This window comes from Rutidosis leptorrhynchoides, chromosome 5 (assembly GCF_046630445.1).
Source record: "Rutidosis leptorrhynchoides isolate AG116_Rl617_1_P2 chromosome 5, CSIRO_AGI_Rlap_v1, whole genome shotgun sequence".
NCBI lineage: Eukaryota > Viridiplantae > Streptophyta > Magnoliopsida > Asterales > Asteraceae > Rutidosis > Rutidosis leptorrhynchoides.
The window spans coordinates 21,509,365-21,534,277 of NC_092337.1; the positions used below are offsets into that span (position 1 = coordinate 21,509,365).

The 24,913-nt window shown below is 34.0% G+C and overlaps 1 protein-coding gene across 1 annotated transcript; it reads left to right on the forward strand.

The window, feature by feature from the left end:
• Window positions 1–245: 245 nt before the first annotated feature.
• LOC139848446 (laccase-15-like) lies at window positions 246–24,792 on the forward strand. Its single transcript, XM_071838178.1, has 10 exons — window positions 246–317; window positions 6,986–7,137; window positions 7,262–7,506; window positions 7,639–7,767; window positions 7,859–8,788; window positions 10,124–10,249; window positions 23,271–23,341; window positions 23,812–23,875; window positions 24,296–24,361; window positions 24,785–24,792. The coding sequence occupies exons 1-10, from the start codon at window positions 246–248 to the stop codon at window positions 24,790–24,792; spliced, it is 1,863 nt and encodes a 620-aa protein (XP_071694279.1).
• Window positions 24,793–24,913: the final 121 nt, after the last annotated feature.

A 24,913-nucleotide genomic window follows, 5' to 3' on the forward strand; every position in this document is an offset into this window, starting at 1 on the left:
ATTATCATTATTTGATAATCTACGTAAAGCTTTTTAAACCTTTATTGATGAAATAAAGGTTATGGTTTGTTTAAAAATGAATGCAGTCTTTGAAAAACGTCTCATATAGAGGTCAAAACCTCGCAACGAAATCAATTAATATGGAACGTTTTTAATCAATAAGAACGGGACATTTCAGCGTGACTCGTAGTATCTCCTCTATAGCGTCCACACGTGTGAGTAAGGCTGCATGCTTATCAGAAGAAATGATCCCCAGTTGTGTGAAGCTATCAGGAGCAGAGGCATCAACGGGCGTCAGGTCAGGAATAACGCGTGAGGTAACAATCGTCTCTGAATCAGTCATCTAATTATAACAGTAGCGATCATGTGACATGAAATTAGCATACAAACAAGTACGACTCGATTGTAGACTAGATCACTATTGTATCCTAACAACTCTGGTCAGACACACTAATGCACCTAATTCCCTACAACCAACGCTTTGATACCAACTGTGATGACCCATCAAAATTGCTATTGATGCGGTGCATCAACATCCGGTCTCACAACGAGGTTATGCCCTCTATATGCAATGTTTAATAAAAGTTTGCCTTCATTTAACATAAGTTTTTCACAAGTGGGCAATCACTAAGAATAGACAATTCCCATAAATAGTAAGTTGTTAAAGGTAATAGGTTTTCAAAAGTAGAAAGCTTTCCCATAATGGAAAGTTTTCGAAAATAGTAACTTTCTAAAAATAGAAACTTATTTAAATAGTAAGTTGACTAAAAAGTCAACATTATTCAAAACCAACATGAGTAAACACCAAGTGAATGCAAAAGTAGTTTTGAAACATGGCATCACTGTGACGATCGCTCCAAATCCATATGGACGAACACGTCATTCATTGATTTCATTGCGAGGTATTTGACCTCTATATGATACGTTTTGTAAACATTGCATTCTTTTGAAAAGGCATACCATAAATGAATATTTAATTCCAAGGTTTTCGACATCTGATGATTTCTACATATAGACAATCACCGTAAATAATAGTTTACAATAATAATACTTCCGTTGACAATGCAGTCAAAATAGATACATGATGATGGTTTTGTGAATGCAACGTTTTCTTGAATAAAGCATGCAAGACTCCATGCACATAGCTTGTATATCATGTAAGCAAACAGCGGAAGACTTCTAGGGAACCTGAGAATAAACATGCTAACAAGTGTCAACACAAAGGTTGGTGAGTTCATAGTTTTAATGTTTCGTATAATCTGTATATAAAGGTGGATCACAAGATTTCAGTTGTTTCATCCAGAAACGTTTATCAATAGATTATATAAAAGTGGATCACAAGATTTCAGTTGTTTCATCCAGAAACGTTTATCAAAATATTCTACGAAATTGAGCACCCTGGTAACTAAACTTTAACGTATATATAATTTGTACCCTTTGTATAATCATCTTAATAATACACGCAAACCAACGTGTACGCTTCTCAAATAGCATACGTCCGTTAAAAGGCTAGTGCTCTAGCTCGGACGGGGATATCAAGCCCTATGGATCCATATATAACTACTCGCGCCCACCAGTTCTTATAACCGGCGGTTACTAGTTACCAAAGCTAAGGGATTTTCGGTTCAAACTCGGTGTAGAATTTAGTATGTACTTGTGTCCATTGTTTTTAAAATAAAGTGCATGTATTCTCAGCCCAAAAATATAGATTGCAAAAGCAATTAAAAAGGGAGCAAATGAAACTCACACATATAAATATTGTATATCGGTTAATAAAGCATTTGCATGTATTCTCAGCCCAAAAATGTAGAGAGTAAAAGGGATCTTATGAAACTCACACAAAATCAGTTTTAGTATTTGTATCCATTTAGTAAAACAATTTATAAAACTGCGCATGTATTCTCAGCCCAAAAATATATTGAGTAAAAGGGATCATATGAAACTCACACAAAATCAGTTTTAGTATTTGTATCCATTTAGTAAAACAATTTATAAAACTGCGCATGTATTCTCAGCCCAAAAATATATTGAGTAAAAGGGATCATATGAAACTCACTGTTTTATATTGATATACAATATTGCAGGAAAGCACGTAGACGCATTGGATATAATAAGCACGAGGTTTGATTCACAAAAATACCCCCGAATATTACCCATAACCTCCTTGGCAATAACCCATATTTTCCTTAGCTCTAGCTTTCTCGGAAACTCGTTTTGAAAAATTACTTGGACAGCACTCCGTCGTAATATTTTATGTACATTATTATTTTTGTATCGCAAAAATAATAACACTAATAATAAAAATAATAAGATTAATAATAATCTTATTATTAATAATAATAATAATAATAATAATAATAATAATAATAATAATAATAATAATAATAAAATAAATAAATACGGAGTAAAAATAATATATGTGTGTGTGTGATTTATCTGGCCAAAACTCGAGAATTTATAGCACTTGGCCTGAAATCTGGAGTCATGCGACTCGCATGGAAATGGCCTTCTGGCCATGCGACTCGCATGAGGACCAGGGACAGCTCACATTGTTTTTGTCCTAACATTTGTCGACATAATAAAATATAAATATAATATATATAATTTAAATTAATTAATTATATATTATATTAAATTCACGTGCATAGTTGACTTGTAATTTTTGTTCCGATAAGTCGTACGTTGTCACTCGACTTATGTCCCGGTTCCGGTTTTTCGAACGCCCTTTCGTACGCTGAGAAAACTTGTACTTTACGTTTCGTGAATCGTACCTTTGTCAAAATATAGTCTTAAATCATCCATAAAATATACCACTGTAGCAAAGTTACTCGCGCAAAGTCAATTTTTACTGTAGCAATTCACTGTAGCAAAGTCAATTTCACTGTAGCAAATAGTGATTTTCGAAAACACTGTAGCATTTTGAGTAATGTGGCAATTTGAAAACACTGTAACAAATTAGTGTTTAACTGGTTCATCTTAAACGCTTTAGTTAACTTATCTAAATATCAATTGAATCAATAAACGAATGTTACTATCGTTTATTATATATATGTATATATCTTTTTAATATACATAAATCAGTTTTTAAATACACATTGGAAGTTATTTATAAATAAATTTTAATAATAAATATTTCAACTTATCATATACATTCAAATAGATATTTAAACCAATAAGTTTAATGTACGGTATCAAACAATTAATACATTGTTACCTTTTCATGTTATAGTATATATGTATCTATTTACATATAATTGTTCGCGAATCGTCGAAAACAACCGAAGGGTATTTAAATATATAAAAGTAATTCAAAAATTTTGAGATTCAGTTTTACAGACTTTGCTTATCGTGTCGGAAATGTTAATCATACAAAGATTAAGTTTAAATTTAGTCGAAATTTTCGGGTCATCACAATCACAGACTTCATGCAGCACCTTGTCAAGTATCAAGCAAATAGACAACGGAAGCACCTTTCGGACCTGAAAATAAACATACTAAAAGTCAACAAGAATTTTGGTGAGTTATAGTGTTATAGGTTTAAATATTACGAATAATAAATAAAGTAGACCACAAGATTTTCTGTATTAAAAAACAATGTAAAAGATTCTACCAAAAGTTGAGCACCGAGTAACTAAGCTTAACGTAAATAATAAATACATTTGTAATAAAATACACCAAGTCAAATACTATACGTTCGTTAAATGTTAGCACGACCAACCCGGACGAGGTTTGTCAAACCTTATGGATCCATATATACGCATTCGCGCTCACTAGTTCAAAAACAGCAATTATTAGTTACCAAAGCTAAAGGATTTCTGTATCAAATTCAGTGTAGAATTAAGTTATGCACTTGTGTCTATTGCGTAAAATAAAAGTTGCATGTATTCTCATCTCGAAATATTAAAAGTTAAAAGCGGAACTTCAACTCACTTTGAAAGCTCGGCAATAAATCACTCAAACGTGACAGTAACTCGTAGCGTACTACTGTAGACTTCAACCTAATTAAACCAGTTGATCAGAATAATGTCCAATAAAATAGGTCATGTCACAGTATATTACATTCCTAATGCTGACACGTAAAAGTTAACAAAAGTCAACTCAAAAGTCTAAGTCATAAGTTATTAAGAAAACGACATAACAATGATACTCAAAAGATAATTTAGACAATTTAAAGTTACTACTATTAGAATGAAAAAAACGACATAACAATGATACTCAGAAGTCAAGAGGTTAAAAATGTACGCACATTGTTCAAAAAAGCAAAGTAACTTCCATATTAGTACACGTAAAGCCAATTTTATTTTTTATTACTTTATATATCCGTATTACATACCATCCGTGACAATATTGTTGAGAAATTACGGTCTCACTAATTCCCACCACCCAGCCCAACAATAATAGTAAAGAAATAAGAACAATACACAACACAAGATTTAACGTGGAAACTCCAAAACAGGAGAAAAACCACCGGCCCCCAAAGAGAGAAATACACTATATCACAAATTGTTACAATGATATAGACGACTCTCTTAAGTCAACTACACTCTCCAAAATATTTAACTAATACAACTCTCAAACAAGGGTAAGAAAGAAAGAAATAATCAAATACTTAAAGTGTATTGATTGGTGCAATTTGGAATAAAGACTTAGCCCCTCTTATATAACCAAGTCACCCACCCCTCACATCTTCCTCCCACCAATGTGGGATAAACATATCTTCTACTAGCCAAAATAAACCAACAAATCTCCACCTTTTGGATAGAAGAAGATAATCATGCTTCCACATTGCTAGGATAACCGATGTAGACGCTTCCTCGACGACAACTTCAAGATCCTCATCTTTATGCCGTTGACATTATCTCCCAAGAGACAAAACTTGCATCTTCATCGAACATTGTCTAAACCGACAATCATTGGCATCACAGACAATCATAACTCTTAACAAGAATTATCATACTCCACCATTAAGAGTATAGCACTTAGAATATCACATTCCAAGCATTTCACCTAGGCACATGTTGTTGAACAACCAGCTGAAACTTTATGGTGCAACTTCCCTGTTTGGCTTTTCTGAAAGTCCCATCAGCTACAACATCAGTTTCCACCACACAACCTGCATAAATGCCAAACCAATGCCCATGTGTAATTGTGGAACCGCTAACGAACATCCCTTTCCACGGTGGCACGGACACACCATGAGGATGACGTGACTTCAGAGTAATTCGTCACTCTCCGTAACAACGGAGACAATGTTAGCGTCTTTGGAGCCATTTGCCGGATTAGCTCCACCTGGACAATTAACCCTTACATGCCCAGTCTTCCCGCACTTCCAGCATGTCAGATTCTTTCTAGAGTTTCTCTTCTGCCTATCCGAACACAACACTATCGTATCTCCTGATGACGAGACCCCGTTACCTTCCAGTCTTTTCTCCTCGGATAGGAGCTTGCTAGTAACGTCTTCAAACTTCAGAGTTTTCTTCCCATACATCAAAATAGGTTTCATGTGTTCATAAGACGATGATAAAGATAATATCAACCTCAAAGCTTTATCTTCATCATCCGTTTTAACTCCAATAGCCTCCAGTTCTGAAACAATACCTTTAAGAATACTTAGATGATCTGAAATCTTTGAACCCCCATCCATACGCAGAGTATGAAATTGTTCTTTAAGACACAACCGATTTGAGATGCCCTTGCCCTGGTACAACTGCTCTAGTTTAACCCAAATCTCCTTTGCCGTTGATAACCCGTGCACATTTGCAAGCACGTTCTTTGCAAGACACAAACGAATCGCACTTGCTGCCCTCAAATCCATATCATCCCATTCTTCTTCATCGAACTTACTGCTAGAATCACTGCCGGGAACAAAGGTGGGTTTACCTTTCAATGCCTTGTGTAACCCGGACTGAATCAACACATCCTTGACTTGAACCTGCCATAAGCCAAAATTGATCATCCCATCAAATTTCTCAACATCAAACCTCATTGGACTGAACTTCGACATCGTATCCGTATCCTATAAACAACACTTTCTCTGATTTTGCTCACGTTTCGAATAGCCAAAAGATGTAGCAGGTAGCCAGGACCCTTTAAATCGGAAATCCACAACTAGGCCACTAACAAATCCAACTATTACTACGAATTAGAAAAAATATTGTCTAACCAGATACCCTATACGATCAATAGAACTCGTTTCTGATGTGGACGATCCACTCCCGTGGCAACCACAGAGCATACTCCGACTCCTATAACGGAGACCCCCGTCAAACCTGACGCTCTGATACCAGTTGTTGGGAAATTACGGTCTCACTAATTCCCACCACCCAGCCCAACAATAATAGTAAAGAAATAAGAACAATACACAACACAAGATTTAACGTGGAAACTCCAAAACAGGAGAAAAACCACCGGCCTCCAAAGAGAGAAATACACTATATCACAAATTGTTACAATGATATAGACGACTCTCTTAAGTCAACTACACTCTCCAAAATATTTAACTAATACAACTCTCAAACAAGGGTAAGAAAGAAAGAAATAATCAAATACTTAAAGTGTATTGATTGGTGCAATTTGGAATGAAGACTTAGCCCCTCTTATATAACCAAGTCACTCACCCCTCACATCTTCCTCCTACCAATGTGGGATAAACATATCTTCTACTAGCCAAAATAAACCAACAAATATGGTCCATTTACACGTTACGTTTTGGATGATACTATCATATCAAAGTTACACAAGTCTTTATAAATTCACTTGATTTCAACTAGACTAAACTTGTGTACTTCAAAGTATCTCAAAATGCATTCAAGCAACAAATTCTTGTTATTTTTCTTCTTGTCATTTGCAGCCTTAGTTCATAGCGAAGCATTGCGTCGACACTATAAATTTTTTGTAAGTAATACTTTGTTATAAGGTGCATAAAACTAGCATTCGTCATTCACTAGCTTGTTCGTATCACTTACTATTATTATTGATTGTGTAGGTGAATGAAACATCATACACTCGCCTTTGTGTAACAAAAGACATTTTAACTGTAAATGGACGTTTTCCTGGACCAACTATACACGCTAGAGAAAAAGATACTGTTTGGGTCAAGGTTTATAACAATGGAAGTAACAACATCACCATTCACTGGTATGCCAATTATAATTTTGATCCACAAATATGAATATGATCTTTATTTCAAATGAAAAATATTAATATTAATATTAATATTATTGCTATTTGACTAATTACTGAGTTACTCCGTATTAACTAGGCATGGAGTAAAGCAACCTAGAAATCCATGGTCAGATGGTCCTGAATACATCACACAATGTCCAATTCAACCGGGTGATTCATTCAACTACAAGCTGATATTTTCTATAGAAGTCGGGACCCTTTGGTGGCATGCTCATAGCGACTGGTCTAGAGCCACGGTCCATGGTGCTATCGTGGTGCACCCAAGGCGTGGAATGGGCTATCCCTTCCCTCGACCCCATCAAGAAGTACCCATCATTATAAGTACGTACCGTATGGTTTAACACGCTTGAATCGTCCGATCCTTCTATTTTGGATTTTTCTAATGACAACTCTTAGTGGCTGTCTGTAGCGTGCTTTTCAATAACTATCACTTAATTTTATTGATTTTTTTAGGTGAATGGTGGAATGAAGATATAATGGAAGTGCTTGAAGAGTTTGTTGCATCTGGTGGTGCACCTAGAAACTCTGATGCTTACACCATCAATGGTCAACCCGGAGACCTTTACCCATGTTCGAGTCAAGGTTAGTTCAGTAATTTCGCGTACTCGAATTCTAACTCTAATTACAACCATTAACGAATTTTTTCCAGATTACATGAGTTACCTGTCTACAGATACCTTCAAGATAAATGTGACATACGGGAGAAGATATCTTTTACGCATGGTAAATGCAGCCATGAACGAAATCCATTTCGTCGCCATAGCAAATCATTCCCTAACCGTTGTTGCAGCTGATGCGAGCTACATCAAACCAATAACAGTCGATTATGTAGTAATCGCACCCGGCCAAACACTTGATTGCTACTTCGAAGCAAATCAATTGGCCGGTGGCCGTTACTACATAGCTGCCAGAGCATATGCTGGTACAACCGCAATTCAACTTGATAACACAATGACAACAGCTATCATTCAATACGAAAATTCATCAACAACTCCTATTCTCCCTTCTCTACCCGGTTACTTCGACACAACCGCAGTTTACAACTTTACCGCTCTCCTTAGGAGCCTCGAGCCACTTTTGTACCCGATAGACACATACGACAAGCGAATCATTTCAACTGTTTCTCTAAACTCGTTTCCGTGTCAAAACAATTCGTGTGCCGGTCCAAATGGGACACGACAAGCGGCTAGTATGAGCAATATTAGTTTTTTGCTTCCGTCTATTGACATACTTGATGCGTATTATTACCACATCAGCGGCGTATTTGGCACGATTTTTCCACGTGTACCTCCATTTCCGTTCGACTATACGGGTACGAACTTGCCTTTATACCTACGAACGCCCGAAAGAGCGACCGAAGTAAGGTTGATCGAGTACAATTCAACAATAGAACTTGTTTTTCAGAACACGAATATATTTGTAGCATTTGATCATCCTATGCATTTACATGGATATAGTTTTTACATTGTTGGATCTGGATTGGGTAACTTCAATGAAAGTACTGACCCGTTGAGTTACAACCTAATTGATCCGCCATTAAGAAACACGGTTCTTGTTCCTAGAGGTGGATGGGCCGCGATCAGGTTCAATGCTCACAACCCTGGTAAGATATTATACGTATTGATCAGTTTAGTTTATGGGTTGTTCGTTCAATCGGTTCAGTTTATTCGGTTTTAAAATTTTATAAACAAAACTGAAATCGAGTGGAATTTTATTTCAAAAGCAAACCGAAATCAAATTATCAGTAAAAACCGAAACTAACAAAATTTAAAGTTGATTAAAAAACACGATCAATATAAATAACCACAAATATTTGATTTTGACCATTTTTAATAGCCACGTTTTGATCCATGTACACTTTTATTTTACAAATTTACAGTTATACCATAGATTAATATAGGAATTTGAACTTATATTATTATTGTAATTATAATTATAATTAAGAGTTTATAGGTAATTATGTGTATATGGATTAAAAAATGGTGTGTGAACACCACCTCTCATTTTTAGAGTAATATGATTTTATTTTCAAATTAAACGTTTTAAATAAAAATGTAGGATACCTCGACCTATACTCATTAAAAATATCATCTACATAGCAAACTCCACAAGTATAAAAATTGAAGTGCTATCATATATGCTCTTTTAACATAAAAATTTTAAAAAAAAGATATGTGCACTTTTAGAATTTAAATATAAATAAATATCTATCGCAAGATGGTAATCATTTTCTTAAAACTATTTTGTAATAAAAAAAAGTAGAGTATAATTAACATTAATTAATTAACATTATTAACATTAACATTAACATTAACATTAACACTTACATACTAAAAGTTCTGACGGTTTCCGTCGTTTCAGTTATATCGGATTCTCGCTTTAAGTTTGCGTTCACATTACAAACGGTCCCTCAACTCCGGTTATATTTACACAACGGCCCCTGAAGTTTACACTTTTTCAGGGGTAAAAAGTATAAATATATAATTTAATTAAAATAAAATAAACTAATTCCGCATGAATTTACAACGGGTCCTATCTTCTCGCTCGGTGCGAGTTAAATTTTTCCGAGATCACCGTTTAACTCGAAAAAATCTTACCAACCCAACGGGACTAACTATACGCGAAACGGATACTTTTTAAAAAACGCTATACACAACGACAGCCCATATCTTTCTGTTCGTCGCGAGTTAAATTGATAGCACCGTTACACTTGAAAAATTTATTGAACAAAACAAAACTAACTACGTTCGAAACGGATACTTTTTAAAAAACGATTAACACAACGACATTCAAAACGACGCTTAACACAAGGGCCGTGTTCCCCTCTGTAAATACACAACGCTACGTTAAATATGAATGCGCAGGCCGAAAGTTCTCGCCACAACGCGCGGGCCGGTCCGGACTAGTATAATACTATTTGTTTATGAATTTGAAACAGGAGTATGGTTCTTGCATTGTCACTTGGAACGTCATCTTACGTGGGGGATGGATACAACGTTTATTGTCAAGGAAGGGACTCGACCACAAGACCGCATCCTCCCACCCCCACGTCACAGGCCCCGTTGTATTTAAATTTAAGTTGGTGTAAATTAATGTACTCGATCCATTGATACACGATTCTATTCTATATTCTATGGATTTATGTAAACGAATTAAGCTGTTATATGTATGTATGCTATTCAATATCTATGGATTTATGTAAACGAATTAAGCTGTTATATGTATGTATCCTAGTCTATATCTATGAATAATCAAATTAGTTTTTGAGTGTTTGAGAAAATCAACTTATTTGATAACTTAACAACTTTTAAAAAGAAATATAAAATAAGAAATTGTTGATATTGAAAGTAGACTTTGAGAAAGTCTGTGATTCGGTTCATTGGAAATATTTAGACAACATGCTTCTCAAATTCGGTTTTGGTCTTAAATGGAGATGTTGGATTAGTATGTGTTTGTCCTCGACACGTACTTCAGTTTTTGTAAAAGGAAGTCCTACTAAGGAATTCGGGATTAAAAAGGATTACGACAATGTGACCCTCTTAGTCCTTTTTTGTTCGTTATTTTTTTTTTTTTTGAACGACGATTTTTTAACATCAGTAAATCATTTATTTCAACGACCCTCATCATTTGAACGTAACACACACGTTCGGACGGAAACCCGAACCCGATAGACGGTACCCGGGAACACATCCATTTGGACAGTGATCCGGATAGACGTCCGTGAACGAATCCGGTAAAACCTCCCTATAGGGTCAATATATACCACCATTATTGGTTTTCAATTGTTTAAAGGAAATCATGTCATCCCTAAGGATCGAACCATGATCTCTCCCTATCCCATGACACAATGTACATGGGGAGAACTGTTGGGCTATGCTCGCAAGTTCCTTTTTTGTTCCTTATTATTATGGAGGGTTTACATATGGACATAAAGGTGGCGGTGGATGAAAATTTTAAAAGGAGCATGCATTTGTACTTCTAACTACAAGGTATCTCATTTATTTCATGAGGATGATGCATTAATTATTTTGGAATGGGATGATGAGTCTTTGAATAATATAATGGGCATTCTTCAAAAAAAATTTTATCTTACTTTGGGTTTAAAAATAAACGTTTCTAAATCAAATGTGTATGGTATTGGTGTATTGAACTTGGAGTTGGATTTGATTGCTAATCAGTTAGGGTGTCTAGAGGAAGTTTCCTTTTTTATTATCTTGGTCTTCCAATGGGTGAAAATATGAACTTAGTTAGAAATTGGAGTGATTTTATTCAAAAGTTTCGACTAAAGTTATCTCGTTGAAAATGCAAAATGTTATCATTTGGAGGAAGATTTACTCTTATTTTAATTTTATTTTTTTGAAAGGCAAGCCCCCCAAAGTGTAGCAGGTGAGGATTGAACCTGGGTCCATTTGGAACTTTACAAGCATCTTACCACCAAGCCACCCCTTGGGGTTAAGACTTACTCTTATTAAATCGGTACTTGGAAGTATGTTTTTATATCATTTTTCTCTTTTCAAAAGCCCGGAATCTGTGTTAAATGAATTGGAAATGATTCGTAGTTCATTGTGGGTGTTGGGGGGGGGGGGGGGGGGGGGGGGGGTGGTTAATGATGGGGAGAAGAAAATTCATTGGGTCAAATGGCACAATGTTTTGGCAAGTTTCGAAAAAGGAGGTTTGGGGATTGGAAGTCTCAAAGCTTTAAATCTTGCTCTTTTATTTAAATGGATTTGGCGATTCTCATCTAACTCTAGAGGCATTTGGATTGAAGTCAATAAGGCATCTTATGGTATGGATGGTGGCCTGTTGAATGATTTTTGCAATAGAAATACTATATGGAAAAATATGGTTGCTTCATTCATTACTGCCCAACGTACAAATTTAATCCCTTTAAATCCGATTAGATTGAAATTGGGTAATGGCCTTTAAGTCACTTGGTATGGAGAAGAGCCTTTAAGTCGTCGAGTTAACAGACTGTTTCATCTTGACGTTAATTCGAATTGTGTTACTGCGGATAGAATACATCTTGATCAGTGGAAATGGAGCTGGAAACGGGATATCATTGGTGGTCGGAATGAATCTGCGATTAATGTTTTAAATGAGTTACTTTATATTGTGTCTTTGTCCAGCGAGCCTGATTCAAAATTTTGGGCCATATCCCAACAGGACGATTACACTGTTGCAGGGACACGATTATTTATCAACAACCGTTTGCTTCCTTCAAGTCAAGTCACATCGAGGTGGAGTAAGTTGATCCCCAGGAAAGTAAATATTTTTCAATGGCGCCTTGCTCTAGATAGGCTTCCTACTCGGCTTAATCTTTTTATCCGAGATGTCGACATCTGAGAGATTGGTTGTCCGATTTGTGATCATGGTGTGGAGAATGTCAACTATATATTTTTCTAATGTTCTGTTGCAAAAGAGTTATGGAGGAAATTTAGTTTATGGCTAAATGTGGATTTGAATGGTTTTCAATTTTGGAGTAATTGGGTGGCTTGGTACGATTAGTGGAGTACATCTAATTCGAGTAAGAACAAAATGTTTGCGATTATTGCTGCTTTCTTGTGGGTGCTTTGGAGATACCGTAATGTTGTTATATTTTCGGATGTTCATGGGAGGAGAGACGAACGTTTCGATTCTATAAGGAGGTTTCTTTTGATTGGATAAAATGTAGATCTAAGGATCCTGTTTCATGGAATAGTTGGCATATAGTGCCATTGTAATTGTTATTTATTTTTTTTCTTCTAGTTTCTTATTTGAAGCCTAATAAAATCTGTTGTTCAAAAAAAAAAAGATAGATAAAACTAAAAATAAAATTAAATAGTAGGTACCGTAACCTGTTGTGTGGTAATAATGTAGTGTGTAAAATTGTAACGACCCAAAACACATTTACGAGAAAACACACATTTTTTTTTAAAACAACAATTCCTGTCCCGGACCATATGCGCGGCGCGCATAGGAACGCACGGCGCGCTCTAACGCGTGAAACAAGATCAGAAGTTGGCACCTGGGCAGACCATCAGCATCAGGCCATTTGCGCGGCGCGCAAGGCCACGCGCGGCGCGCGCTCTAGCTGCAAACTCAGTTCAGCCCATTTTAACACGTTACAAACCATTTTCACTCAAACCGTGTTTTGTTAACCCCAAACCAAAATCAACGGTTTTCCAATATTAAATATCCGAATTTTAATCGACAAAAGTATAATACGACCCTTGGGACTCCAACGACCCATAAATACAAGAACGTGACAATTTCGACCCATTTCGTTTAAACACAACAAAATACCGAGCATGGTGATTGGGATTGCACTACCCAATCCTAAGTCTAATCCAAAAGCAAAGTCTTCTAAAGCAACCCGCAAAGCAACTAGTTCCCACGCTTACCCGAACCACCTCCTTGCGAACCTATAAAAATAATATCAACGAGAGGGTAAGCTAACGCTTAGTGAATGCAACGGTATTATATACATACATATGCATAAAATGAACACGGATTACTAACACAAGTAATAAACACATACCACATTCTAAGTATAACTAAGCAAAGCTATACATAACGTACCACCAAGCCAAAACCGCAAGATTAGCTACAACACAACAATAATATGTACATAGATATATGTGTCTACCTAAAATCTCAAGGTTAATCCCTTAACCTCAAACTCATGAAGGCCGGCCGAAACCACACGCGATTCACCACCTTCACCTCAACGACCATAGGGTTGGCCGAACTACACGCGCCCCAGTGAATCCGAAACTACAAGCGATTCACTACCCTAAGTCAACAACAATGGGAATGTCCGAAACCACACGCGACATCGTGAATCCGAAACCACATGCGATTCACTAGTGAAGCCGAAACTACACGCGAATCACTACCCAACTCATCTCATCAACAACAACGGGGTTGACCTACTTGTCAACGAGAATCTGTATCGCCCGAGATTCACTACCCCACGGGTGGTAACCCAAACACACAAACATGCCACAAGGACCCAAAACTCATAGAGTCCACCATCTCATACACATGTAAAGTGAACCCGAACGCCAAGGATCACTCTACCCCACCCGCACTCATCCTATGCATACATACACATATAATACAATTACACTCACCTTAGCGCCTTGATGAATGCAACCAATAATCCGAAACGCGTCAATGAAAAGTACCTATTCCATTTATCACATAACAACAACACAATTAGGGTAGATTACAAACCAACCCAAATTGACATTTATTGCAATTTTGACCCAATTGCACTTCCAAGCACAACCAAAGCCCAAACTAACCAATAATCACCTAACACGAGCGAAAATGGTCCTATAACACCAATTTAAACCAAATCATAAGTGTTAAACACTTGTCTTACCCAATTTGACATACAAACCCTAATTTTTACCCATTTCAAAATTAGTCTTTCAAATACACCCAAATGGATTCTAATACTTCCATAATCACTAACACTAGTGATTATACCCAATTTACAAGCCCTAAACATGGTTAAATCATCAACCAACCCAAAATCGACCGTCGAGGGTCAACCACACCCGCCACTAGTCTAAATCACCCATTTACTAACTAGTGGGGTTACTCAAGAACATGCAAGTTCAAAACCCTGAACAATAATCATAAACAATGAAATTCGAAGTTAGAGCTTACCACCACTACCAAACTGTAGCCAAGAACGAGGTGAACAACTTTAACTCTCGAGCTTTGGTGAGAACCGAGCTTCTTCCTCCTAGATCGGAGCTTCCTCACACTAAAATCACCCTCTCTCTCTCTAGAATATGTTGGAAGTGTTTTGTGCGGGTGAAATGAGGTCCAAGACTGAGTTTGGATCAGTTTTAGTGGCTCAAAACCGACCCCCACATGAAAAGACCCAAATGCCCTTCTTAAAATATTAAAATTACAAAACCTGTCTGTCAGCTGGTTTTGCGCGGCGCGCGGCCATGTGCGCGGCGTGCATTATAACATAAAACGAAGACAGCACAGTTATTAGAAATTCAGGGACTGAGGTTGACTGATTCTGATGTAAAATCTGAAAATGCATAAGTATAGGTAGACTTTTTCCTGACACTTTCTGAGGACACTCTCTGGTGACAGTTTCTGGCGACACTTTTCGATGCATATAATTCAGGTTCTTACAAAAATGTCACCTTATCATAAGCATATGTTTTTAGGGTAATTAAGGAATTTTGACAGCAAAGAGATAATGCGTTTTTCTGAAGTAGGTCATATGCCACTGTTTGAAAATTGCGTTTTGAGATAACCGAAATGCAAAAAATCACTTTTAAAATTTCACTTGCCAAAAAAAAAAAAAGAATAAAAAAAAATTATTCACGTATTACAATCGCAATATTAAAAAAATACACTCAAAACGCAACGCCAATCACCCAAAGTAAAAAGAATAACATAATTTGATCAATTACTTCTATTGATGTTATTGAAATTTAAACATAATTTTTTTTGTTGTTGTTTAAGTTGCAATTCTAAAAGAATAAATATACTATAAATATACGGTAATCAAAACTTATAGATAACTTCAGAACCTAACTATCTCTGTAACAAAATCGGAAACAAATGAACGTTTTGAAATTGTTTTTCGTTGTTAAAAGGTCAAATATCAAAAGGATTGGCCATATTCATATATTGCATAATTTTCAGGTGATTAAATGCATATCTATCGTTTAAAAAGAAGTTTTTGACAACATAGTAAGTCAACAATGAAAGTAAGAAATACTATATAAAGATCAAACATTTCTTGTGCGTTTGTTAACATGAAATATAGTAGGAAAAATGTTTTTCACACAGTTGTTATTTTGTTGTCATAAGTATCACATCTCCAATACTAGGTTTAACAGGTCCATTTATCTTGTAACAGTCACTAAAAATATTAATATTGACTATAACGTACCTATTCAAGATTAATTAATTAATTTCTTCTCAATGAAATTAGTAAAACATTTTTGAAGAAAAAGAAAAGAAAAAGAAAACCATAGAAGCATGCATGCTCAAGGGTTTAAAGGTTAACAGAGAAATTTTGATTTATGTAGCTTTAAACTAGTGATGCAAATTAGAAATTATTATTATTATTATTATTATTATTATTATTATTATTATTATTATTATTATTATTATTATTATTATTATTATTATCACTTATATTAAAAAACGTAAATTATCTCTTTAACTAAAAGGCATAGTGATTATGAATAGTAAATAAATACAACCCTAAAACACTAAATACAACTTTTCAATGCACACTTCTACCTTCACTAAAAGCCAATATACGTAAATATTTTGTTATTTTACATTTTTTTTTGTTAACAAAATTAAAATGCATTTTTTTTATCAACCACCAATCTTATTTAACAAACAAAAAAATGTTTTTATAATATTATAGTGTTATACTATCAAATCAAATAATAATAAGAAATACAAGTAAAAAAGGAAGGAGTACTAAAATAACAAATAACATTATATTACGGAATATCTTATTATTACGGAGTATCAAATAAAAAGTATAATTATAAATATAAATAAATAATAATTTGATTATAAGTTATAAATTAGTTCAATTGGGAAGAGGTTGACATAATTCTTATTCCTATCTTCCCTAAAAAATGCACGATTGGGAATCAAATCTCCTAACAACACTCCTAACTCGTATAACACTATAACAGTTAGATCAATTTCAGTCCCTTCCATTCTTATCTCAGGCGATTTCATCCACGATTCTTTCTCACTCAAATTTGAATTTCGAAAACAACATTAATGGACTATAAAAGGAGAGCAATTCTCATTTGTGGGTTATCAATAGTTTTCATATAGTTCTAATTGCCCCATATAAGGATGGTTAAGTAAGTGATTTTAGTTTACCCTTCTATAATTAAAGTATGCTATATCTTTGAAAAGTCAGATAGTTAGATGTATAAAGTAAGTTAAGAACTTTTGAAGTTAAGTCAACTATGCTGCTGATCGAAAATGATTATACGAATACATCCCATTATGAACATTTGAGTACTAAGTCTGTTTATCATTTACTGACTCGAATATCATTATATTTAAGATAGGAAAGGTTTCAATACAAGCACAATGAGGCTTTGAGCATATGTTTTAGTTTTAGTCGTTGCCCAGGATAGGGTGGTTGAAGGTATGATATGACAAAAGTATGTGTAGCTAATCAATGTCATTTACTAATTTTGTTGCCCGGACGCACTCGAATAGGAGACGGAAGTAGTGCAGAATTTTAATAACTTATGCATGATATATGAGTGTAAAAATGTTGATGGAAGATACAGTCGCTCAAGTTATGACGTGGACAGTAGACACCGAGGATGAAGCCAATGTACTGAATTTTTGGTTTGCTTCTATTTTTCCTAAGTAAATTTGTTGTAATTTAAATATTTGCTTGTAAGCCTTTTGGGATTATACATATTTGCTTGTAAGCATTCTGAGATTATATATATTAGGTGATGATAACATCCTTCTAAAATTGTCCAATACTACAAATGATGGATTAAGGTTGATACACTCTGTACTTGATGGTGAACAATGGCTACAATTGTGTTATGTTGCATTATATTTCTCTATATTATGTCTGGATCTTTTATATACACATTATTAAATCTTCTTCTGTCATCTTTCAATGGGTTCGTATATTCTATTTCCCATTTACCCACAAAGGATGTTTTTGTGTCGATAAGCTAGAAACAAGCCAAGAAGTTGAACATAATGAACTACTTGATTACTAAACAAATCATATTAAATTATACTAACCAAAACCAAAGAGTTAATGGCTTGGCGGTATCGAAGTTACCTTGACAACCTTAAGGTTAAGGGTTCGAGTTCTGTTTAGGACAATTTGTTGGTGTACATATTCGTGTTAGTATCAGGTGGGTATGTGAATTTGTCTTTTAAAAAAAATAATATTAAATTACTAAAACAATATAACAAACTACTTGATTGACATACAAAATCAATTACTCCGAACAAACTAATACTGTGTTAGATTTGACATACTTCACTACATCATTACTCATTACAAAATTTTCTATTTTTTTATTTGAAAACCAAGTAACGAAATATATTATCAACGAGAAAACTGTATATGACGAGAAAGAGCATAATCAAGCACTTAGAATGCTCAAGTGAAGAGCACAAAACATGAGAGACCTATTACAAAAAAACAGATTATCCCAAAGCTAAACATGAGGATCAATATCAGAATGGGTTGCAGAGGTAACAACCCAAAACCACGATCATGATGTGTAGAACCCGGGATTCGTTAGCCATGTTTGTCAATCGAGATTCTTCTGTTTAATTCTTCTTGATATCCATTCTAAAGATGCAACTTAAATTTCATTCAAAACCAAAGGAGCCGTCTAACATTTACCACATAACACTTTGTTGTTTAGATTTTTCCATAGTAAATAAGCTCAACTCTATTCAACAGTTTTTATGCATAAGCCCGCGAAATCGCGGGTTATAAACTATTCTATATATAATAACAAAAGCTAAAATATGTCATTTTAAAAAGCCTCAATTAATCTTAGCCATCCATTAAATTAATCATCTATGATCTTAACCCTTAATTTTTTCCTAATCTTTCTAATGACCTCATAAACCTAAGCTTGAATTCTTTGATTACAAAAATACCCTCTGAGAAAAAAGAGTGGCGACCTCCAAACCTTTTTCCTCTTCTACACCGTTTTTCTCAAATATATATTCAATCATTCAGGTACTTAAAAACGATCAACTAAGGTTCTCGATTGCAATCGATGGTAAAAAAAACGCTCCCCTTTCAAAATCAAATTAAGGTTCTTAGGGTGCAATCGATTGATTATTATCGTTGATGTGATGCCATAGTTTCCGATAATCAGAATGGGAAAATAATCGATGAATCTGATTTCTACGCTTCAGTTCAATATATGCAAAAAGGTAGGCCATTTTGAATCGTGCTGCAGATCATAATTTTGCAAAAAGGTAGAAAATAATCAATGACATAATTTTGTTTGTGTTGAGATCATGAATCGTGCTGAGTGAATTTGGATAAACCTATTGATCATGATTTGTATAAGTTTCAGGTAATTAGTTCCAACTTTGTTATTTTTCTTATGTCTACTTTACATAGATTCTTTTTACCTGAAGTCTTTAACTTATCGGATTTAAAGGCTTACATAAGAGTTTTTCTTTCATGTGTGATTAAAGGATTGGTTGCAAGAGGTAAAAGGTATTTGTTATCAGAATAAGGCTTTCTATATGTTTTATTTTTTGAATGTTTTGATGGAGATGATTTTTCAGAGTAACGATTTTCTGTCAAATGGAGCAAATATTAATGCATAAAACTGCCTGGTATTCGACTTGATCTAAAATACTATGTACTATACTGATATTATGTGACTCTTGGTTTATGGAACACTTTAGTGTTTCTTCTGTTCAATTATTTGTAGTGATTTTCAAGTGCCTGATTTTGCAGAGCTGTTAATTTGAAGATGGTGGGATTCAAGTTTGAATCATGTGGAAGATTGAGGTATTATTTCCACTCATGTAATTTGGTTTGTGTTATCTGTTTGTGTTTGTTTATCCAATTATGTTTAATTGATATGATAAATGATAATGAAATGATGATAATGGTAATAAATTTCATGATAACTTTTTTATGTGCTTTTGCTGTCACGTTTTATTTATTGTTGATAAGTTTTTTTTGGATAAAATTATTGTTGATACATTCAACTACAAGAGTTACTAATCCTTCTGAAGGTGAACTGATATATTTTTAAAACTTTGTTTTTGTTTATAATTCAATATGATTGTGATTATGTAGAGGGATAAAATAATCGAGTCGATGGTAGCTGCATCAAATGTTGAATATCAGATATTAAACTATAAATTTATATGCTCTTAATTTATCAAAAAAGTACAAGAGTGTTTATTAATTAAACTTGGAAACTTACAGTGACTTATCATACACTTCATAATGTAGATCGAAGTTAAAAATTGCTAAAAATTGCAATTAGTTTGTATGTGTTTGAGGGCATATGTCTGTCTTTCATACTTTTTTTTTAAAGGCCTTTCATACTCTCTTTTCATTCTTAAATGCTACAACAAGTGTTATATTGAGGAATGGTAACATAGTTGTTCGTCCTATTTACTTGTGACCTGGTTTAGTTAGGATTATTAATCACAAAATGGGTCAAATTGGAATAAGTCGACCTATTGAGCAATTAAGCAAAATGATTTAATACAACTCAAACAAGTTGAAAGTCTTCTAAATGTATGCAAACTCATAAACTAATTTTGTCAATATAGTTGACCTTTGGTAGGTAATTTTTAATTGGGTAACTATTATTTTTGTTAAAAATAGCCTACTTTATTTTCTATCTAGGTGCTCTATAGTTTACTTCTATCCTCCAGGTGACACAAGTTCTTATATAGACCTTGAGACTGTTAGACGATAATAAAGTCCGAGTCTGTGTGTGGGCTTAGGGTCCATTATAGTAATTAGGGTTTTAGAGTATCCATTGTAATCTATAAATACATGACAAATAATCATAATACAGATGTGGGATTTCATTTTGTAACATGGTATCAGAGCCATACGATCCTGGTGGAACCAAACCCTAACAGCCGTACCACCAAAAAGAAAAAAAGAAAACAAAAGAAAAAAAATCGTGAAGCAACTGTTGTTTTGCTTTTCTTTCTTCTTCTTCTTATCTCAACTTTTCTTATTTCGTCTTTTCGATCCATGACTACAAGTTCAGCCACAATATTAAAGAATAGCACCCCATGTCCAATGCTTATCATATTCCACTGCAATATCCTTTTATCCTTCATAAAAAAGCCACCGTTCTTTGTTTGACTTTTAGACCGAACTATACAAATTAAATTTTGTGTAGTCTGTTATTTTTATTATTACTATTATGGTTCTTTTTTGATTTAATTTCAGACTAATAATCGGCGTGGGGATGAGCAGCCTAGCTTGACTAGGTTCCAAACCCCGAAAAAAATAGGAATTAAAAAAAAAAAAACTCACTTTTGCAGCGTTGAAGATGACTGTTATCGTCGACAAAAGTTCTATGTCCAAGTCCTGCTCAATCCTTAGGCAAAGCAAGTCACGATGTAAAAGAAAAAAAACACTACGAAAAAGGAATACACAGTCAAGCAATAAGCAACCATATCCGCGAATATCTGGCTATTCGGCTCATCAAACAAGAGAAGAAAAAACAAAGTAGTTAATTTTTATTTGTTTATTTTGTATTAAGCGTTTTCTTTCAGTCCGAGCTTTCGCGATTTCGCCGCTCGAACTGCGGGGGAGTGTTAGACGATAATAAAGCCCGAGTCTGTGTGTGGGCTTAGGGTCCATTATAGTAATTAGGGTTTTAGAGTATCCATTGTAATCTATAAATACATGACAAATAATCATAATACAGATGTGGGATTTCATTTTGTAACAGAGACTCCAACTCATTATAAGTGATACAAATTTAGTTATCCTTCATGTTTGTAACCTATCTGCATATAGTTAGTCCTACCATGTGCTCACCCTATATAATTTAATTATTCTATATAATAATGCATATAATGCATGACTGAAGTTTTGTTTTGCTAAAAATTATATTAGTGCTACTTTCGACTAAGGTATTTTATTCTGTGTGTTATAATGTTATATAGTGACAGTTTCAGTTTGTTTAATTAGTTCGACTACAGCTTTTCGGGACTTCAACAACACATTGCAATCTCAACCCACATATTGAAAGCTTCCACTAGACAATTGAACAGGTCCCCACATCATCATGTACTCTAGAGCGTGTAATCGTGTACTAAATATTATATATAATATTCCTATAACTCAAATCTAATCGACGAAGGCACCCGCATCAACGCGCGAGCTATTTCGTTGCTTGTTATTTATATTTTAATACCTTTGAACTTTTGGAATGCTATATTCTTTATTAATTAAACTTGAAAACTTACAGTGACTTATCATACACTTCATAATGTAGATCGAAGTTAAAAATTGCTAAAAATTGCAATTAGTTTGTATGTGTTTGAGGGCATATGTCTGTCTTTCATACTTTTTTTTGAAAGGCCTTTCATACTCTCTTTTCATTCTTAAATGCAATGTCAAGTGTTATATTGAGGAATGGTAACATAGTTGTTTGTCCTATTTACTTGTGACCTGGTTTAGTTAGGATTATTAATCACAAAATGGGTCAAATTGGAATAAGTCGACCTATTGAGCAATTAAGCAAAATGATTTAATACAACTCAAACAAGTTGAAAGTCTTCCAAATGTATGCAAACTCATAAACTAATTTTGTCAATATAGTTGACCTTTGGTTGGTAATTTTTCATTGGGTAACTATTATTTTTGTTAAAAATAACCTACTTTAGGTGCTCTATAGTTTACTTCTATCCTCCAGGTGTCACAAGTTCTTATATAGACCTTGAGACTCCATCTTGATGGACGTTAATAAAATAAATGATGCTATATGTGTTTTAGATGTATGAGTTGGCTTCTCATCATCTATGCTAGCGAACAGTTGTGATGGCTGAATCCCTTAAATTGTGGATTCTGGAGCTGATATACGTTGTCTTATTTTTAAGCTTCACTTCCCTAATTGTCATCAATGATCTTTCTTCTACAACGAGTAAGTACTAACATCATATCATTGAATTGTTATAAGTGCATTCTTAGCCAAATATGATGTACATTATAAAAGATGACTAATACTTTGCGTCTAAAAACTCTGTTATCAAAACCGACCTACTTGCAGAATTAAAATGTTTTAGATTTTTGTGCGTTTTATTGGCCAACGTTGTCGAAAATGGATCACTTGGCTGATCACATGATCAAGCATGTGAAACGATATAGGAATGGAATGAGTGTGAAAGTTTTGTAGTGGTTCTATTGAAAACTAGAAGTGGTGTTTTTATTTATCAATACATTTCCATGTTAGCATCTAATGTAATCTCCATCTCTAAGTTTTAGACATTACCTGAATTGCTTCTAATAACATATTTTTATGAAAATATTGTGACAGGACTTGAATTTTAACATTATTGTTTTGTGATGGTCACTGTAGCTTTAATCTTAGACTTCTTTTTGGGTAATTTGCAAGAAGCAATGTTTACCATCAATCATCATACCACTAAGGTAATCGAGCTTAAACTTTAGGTGAATTTTATTAGATAGACAGGTCGGCTGGATTGAGTAACAAGTAGATACATATTTGTTCTGATGGAGGCTGGTCGGGTCTGTTTGTGTTTACCCAAAACACTCGGTGATTACAAAGTCAGAATTTCTTGCATTCATTTTATTACTTTCCATTTTTTATTATGTTCATGTAAGCAGTGTATTTTCTTTTCTATGGTGCCCACATAGATGAACATTGCTATGGTGTTGTAGATCAATTTGTTAGACGTGGTTAATACTGGTCAAAGTGAGTCTATATGGATTAAACTAATATGTGTTATTTAGATAGTAATTAGTATGTTCATCTTAACAATAATGTAGTTATTTGAATAGAGCAACGTAATGTTTTTAGATAAGTAATTTTTATGGTTTCACCTTTTCATTTTTTGCTTATCATCCATTCTCAATTACTGGATATGTTAATCACATAGAAAGAGAAGATTTGTGCTCAAACATTCGCAGATGTGGTGGACCGCTTTACCTGCTTTGTTATCAGTAATTCAACAATCTGTTTTGGTTTCTTAACAACTATACAAATATTATTTGAATATAATTATTATGACAATTCAATTTTTGATTCGTCCCTAAAAAAATCCCGCGAATTCGCGGGTCTTAAGCTAGTATTATATATAATAACAAAGTTAGTTTTAGCTAATCAATTTTTAAAAAAATTGGTTGGGATGTTGAATTGATTTTCTGATATATTTGATTATTAGAAAATATTTGAATGAGGTCTCGCAAATGGTTCGTGAATTCGTTTCATGCTAAAGCGATCTTTGTAAGTACCTTTTCATATCGACCTGAAATTATGGATTCATATATCTTATATTTCTTTTCTCAGTTTCACGAAATAACTTGATGCAACTGTTTATATAATGTTTGTTCTTTTCATGATTTGGTTACTAAATGGTACAGATCCTGGTGAGGCAGACAAGTTGCTAAATTTTGAGCAGGAGTTGGAGGAAACAAAAAATTATCTTTGTAAGTATTAGTTGTATTATGCCCAAGAAAAATGATATATGTAGCATTATGTTATTTACGGTGATGGTATTAGTTTACGACATAAATTTGTGGATAGTCTTCTTGAAAAGTTCAAAAGGTAGACAATTTAACATATAATAGTTCAGATCTAATTACTTGACTTGATATTGTAACTTATTACTTGATTTATTATACTTGTGGGTTAAAATGTTAAATTCGATGTATTCTATATTATTTATGTTGATTAAAAGCTTTAGATAAATGTTATATGTTTCTGTTTCCAGGCTCTGATAAATTATTATTGATTTCCTTTTTTTGGTTTATGTTTATGCATATAAGGTGTTTGATTACATGTTTGTGTGAATTGATTATGTGATGTGGTCATTACCTGATTATGAATTTATTTGTATTGGTGAATTTTAGGTACATAGCATATTTATAAACTGTTGATCAACCATGATCAAGAGCAGGTACACTTCGAACAGTTACGATTCAATTTATTTATGAATTGCGCTAACTAATGAATTTTCAGTTTGTATATGAATCTTTATC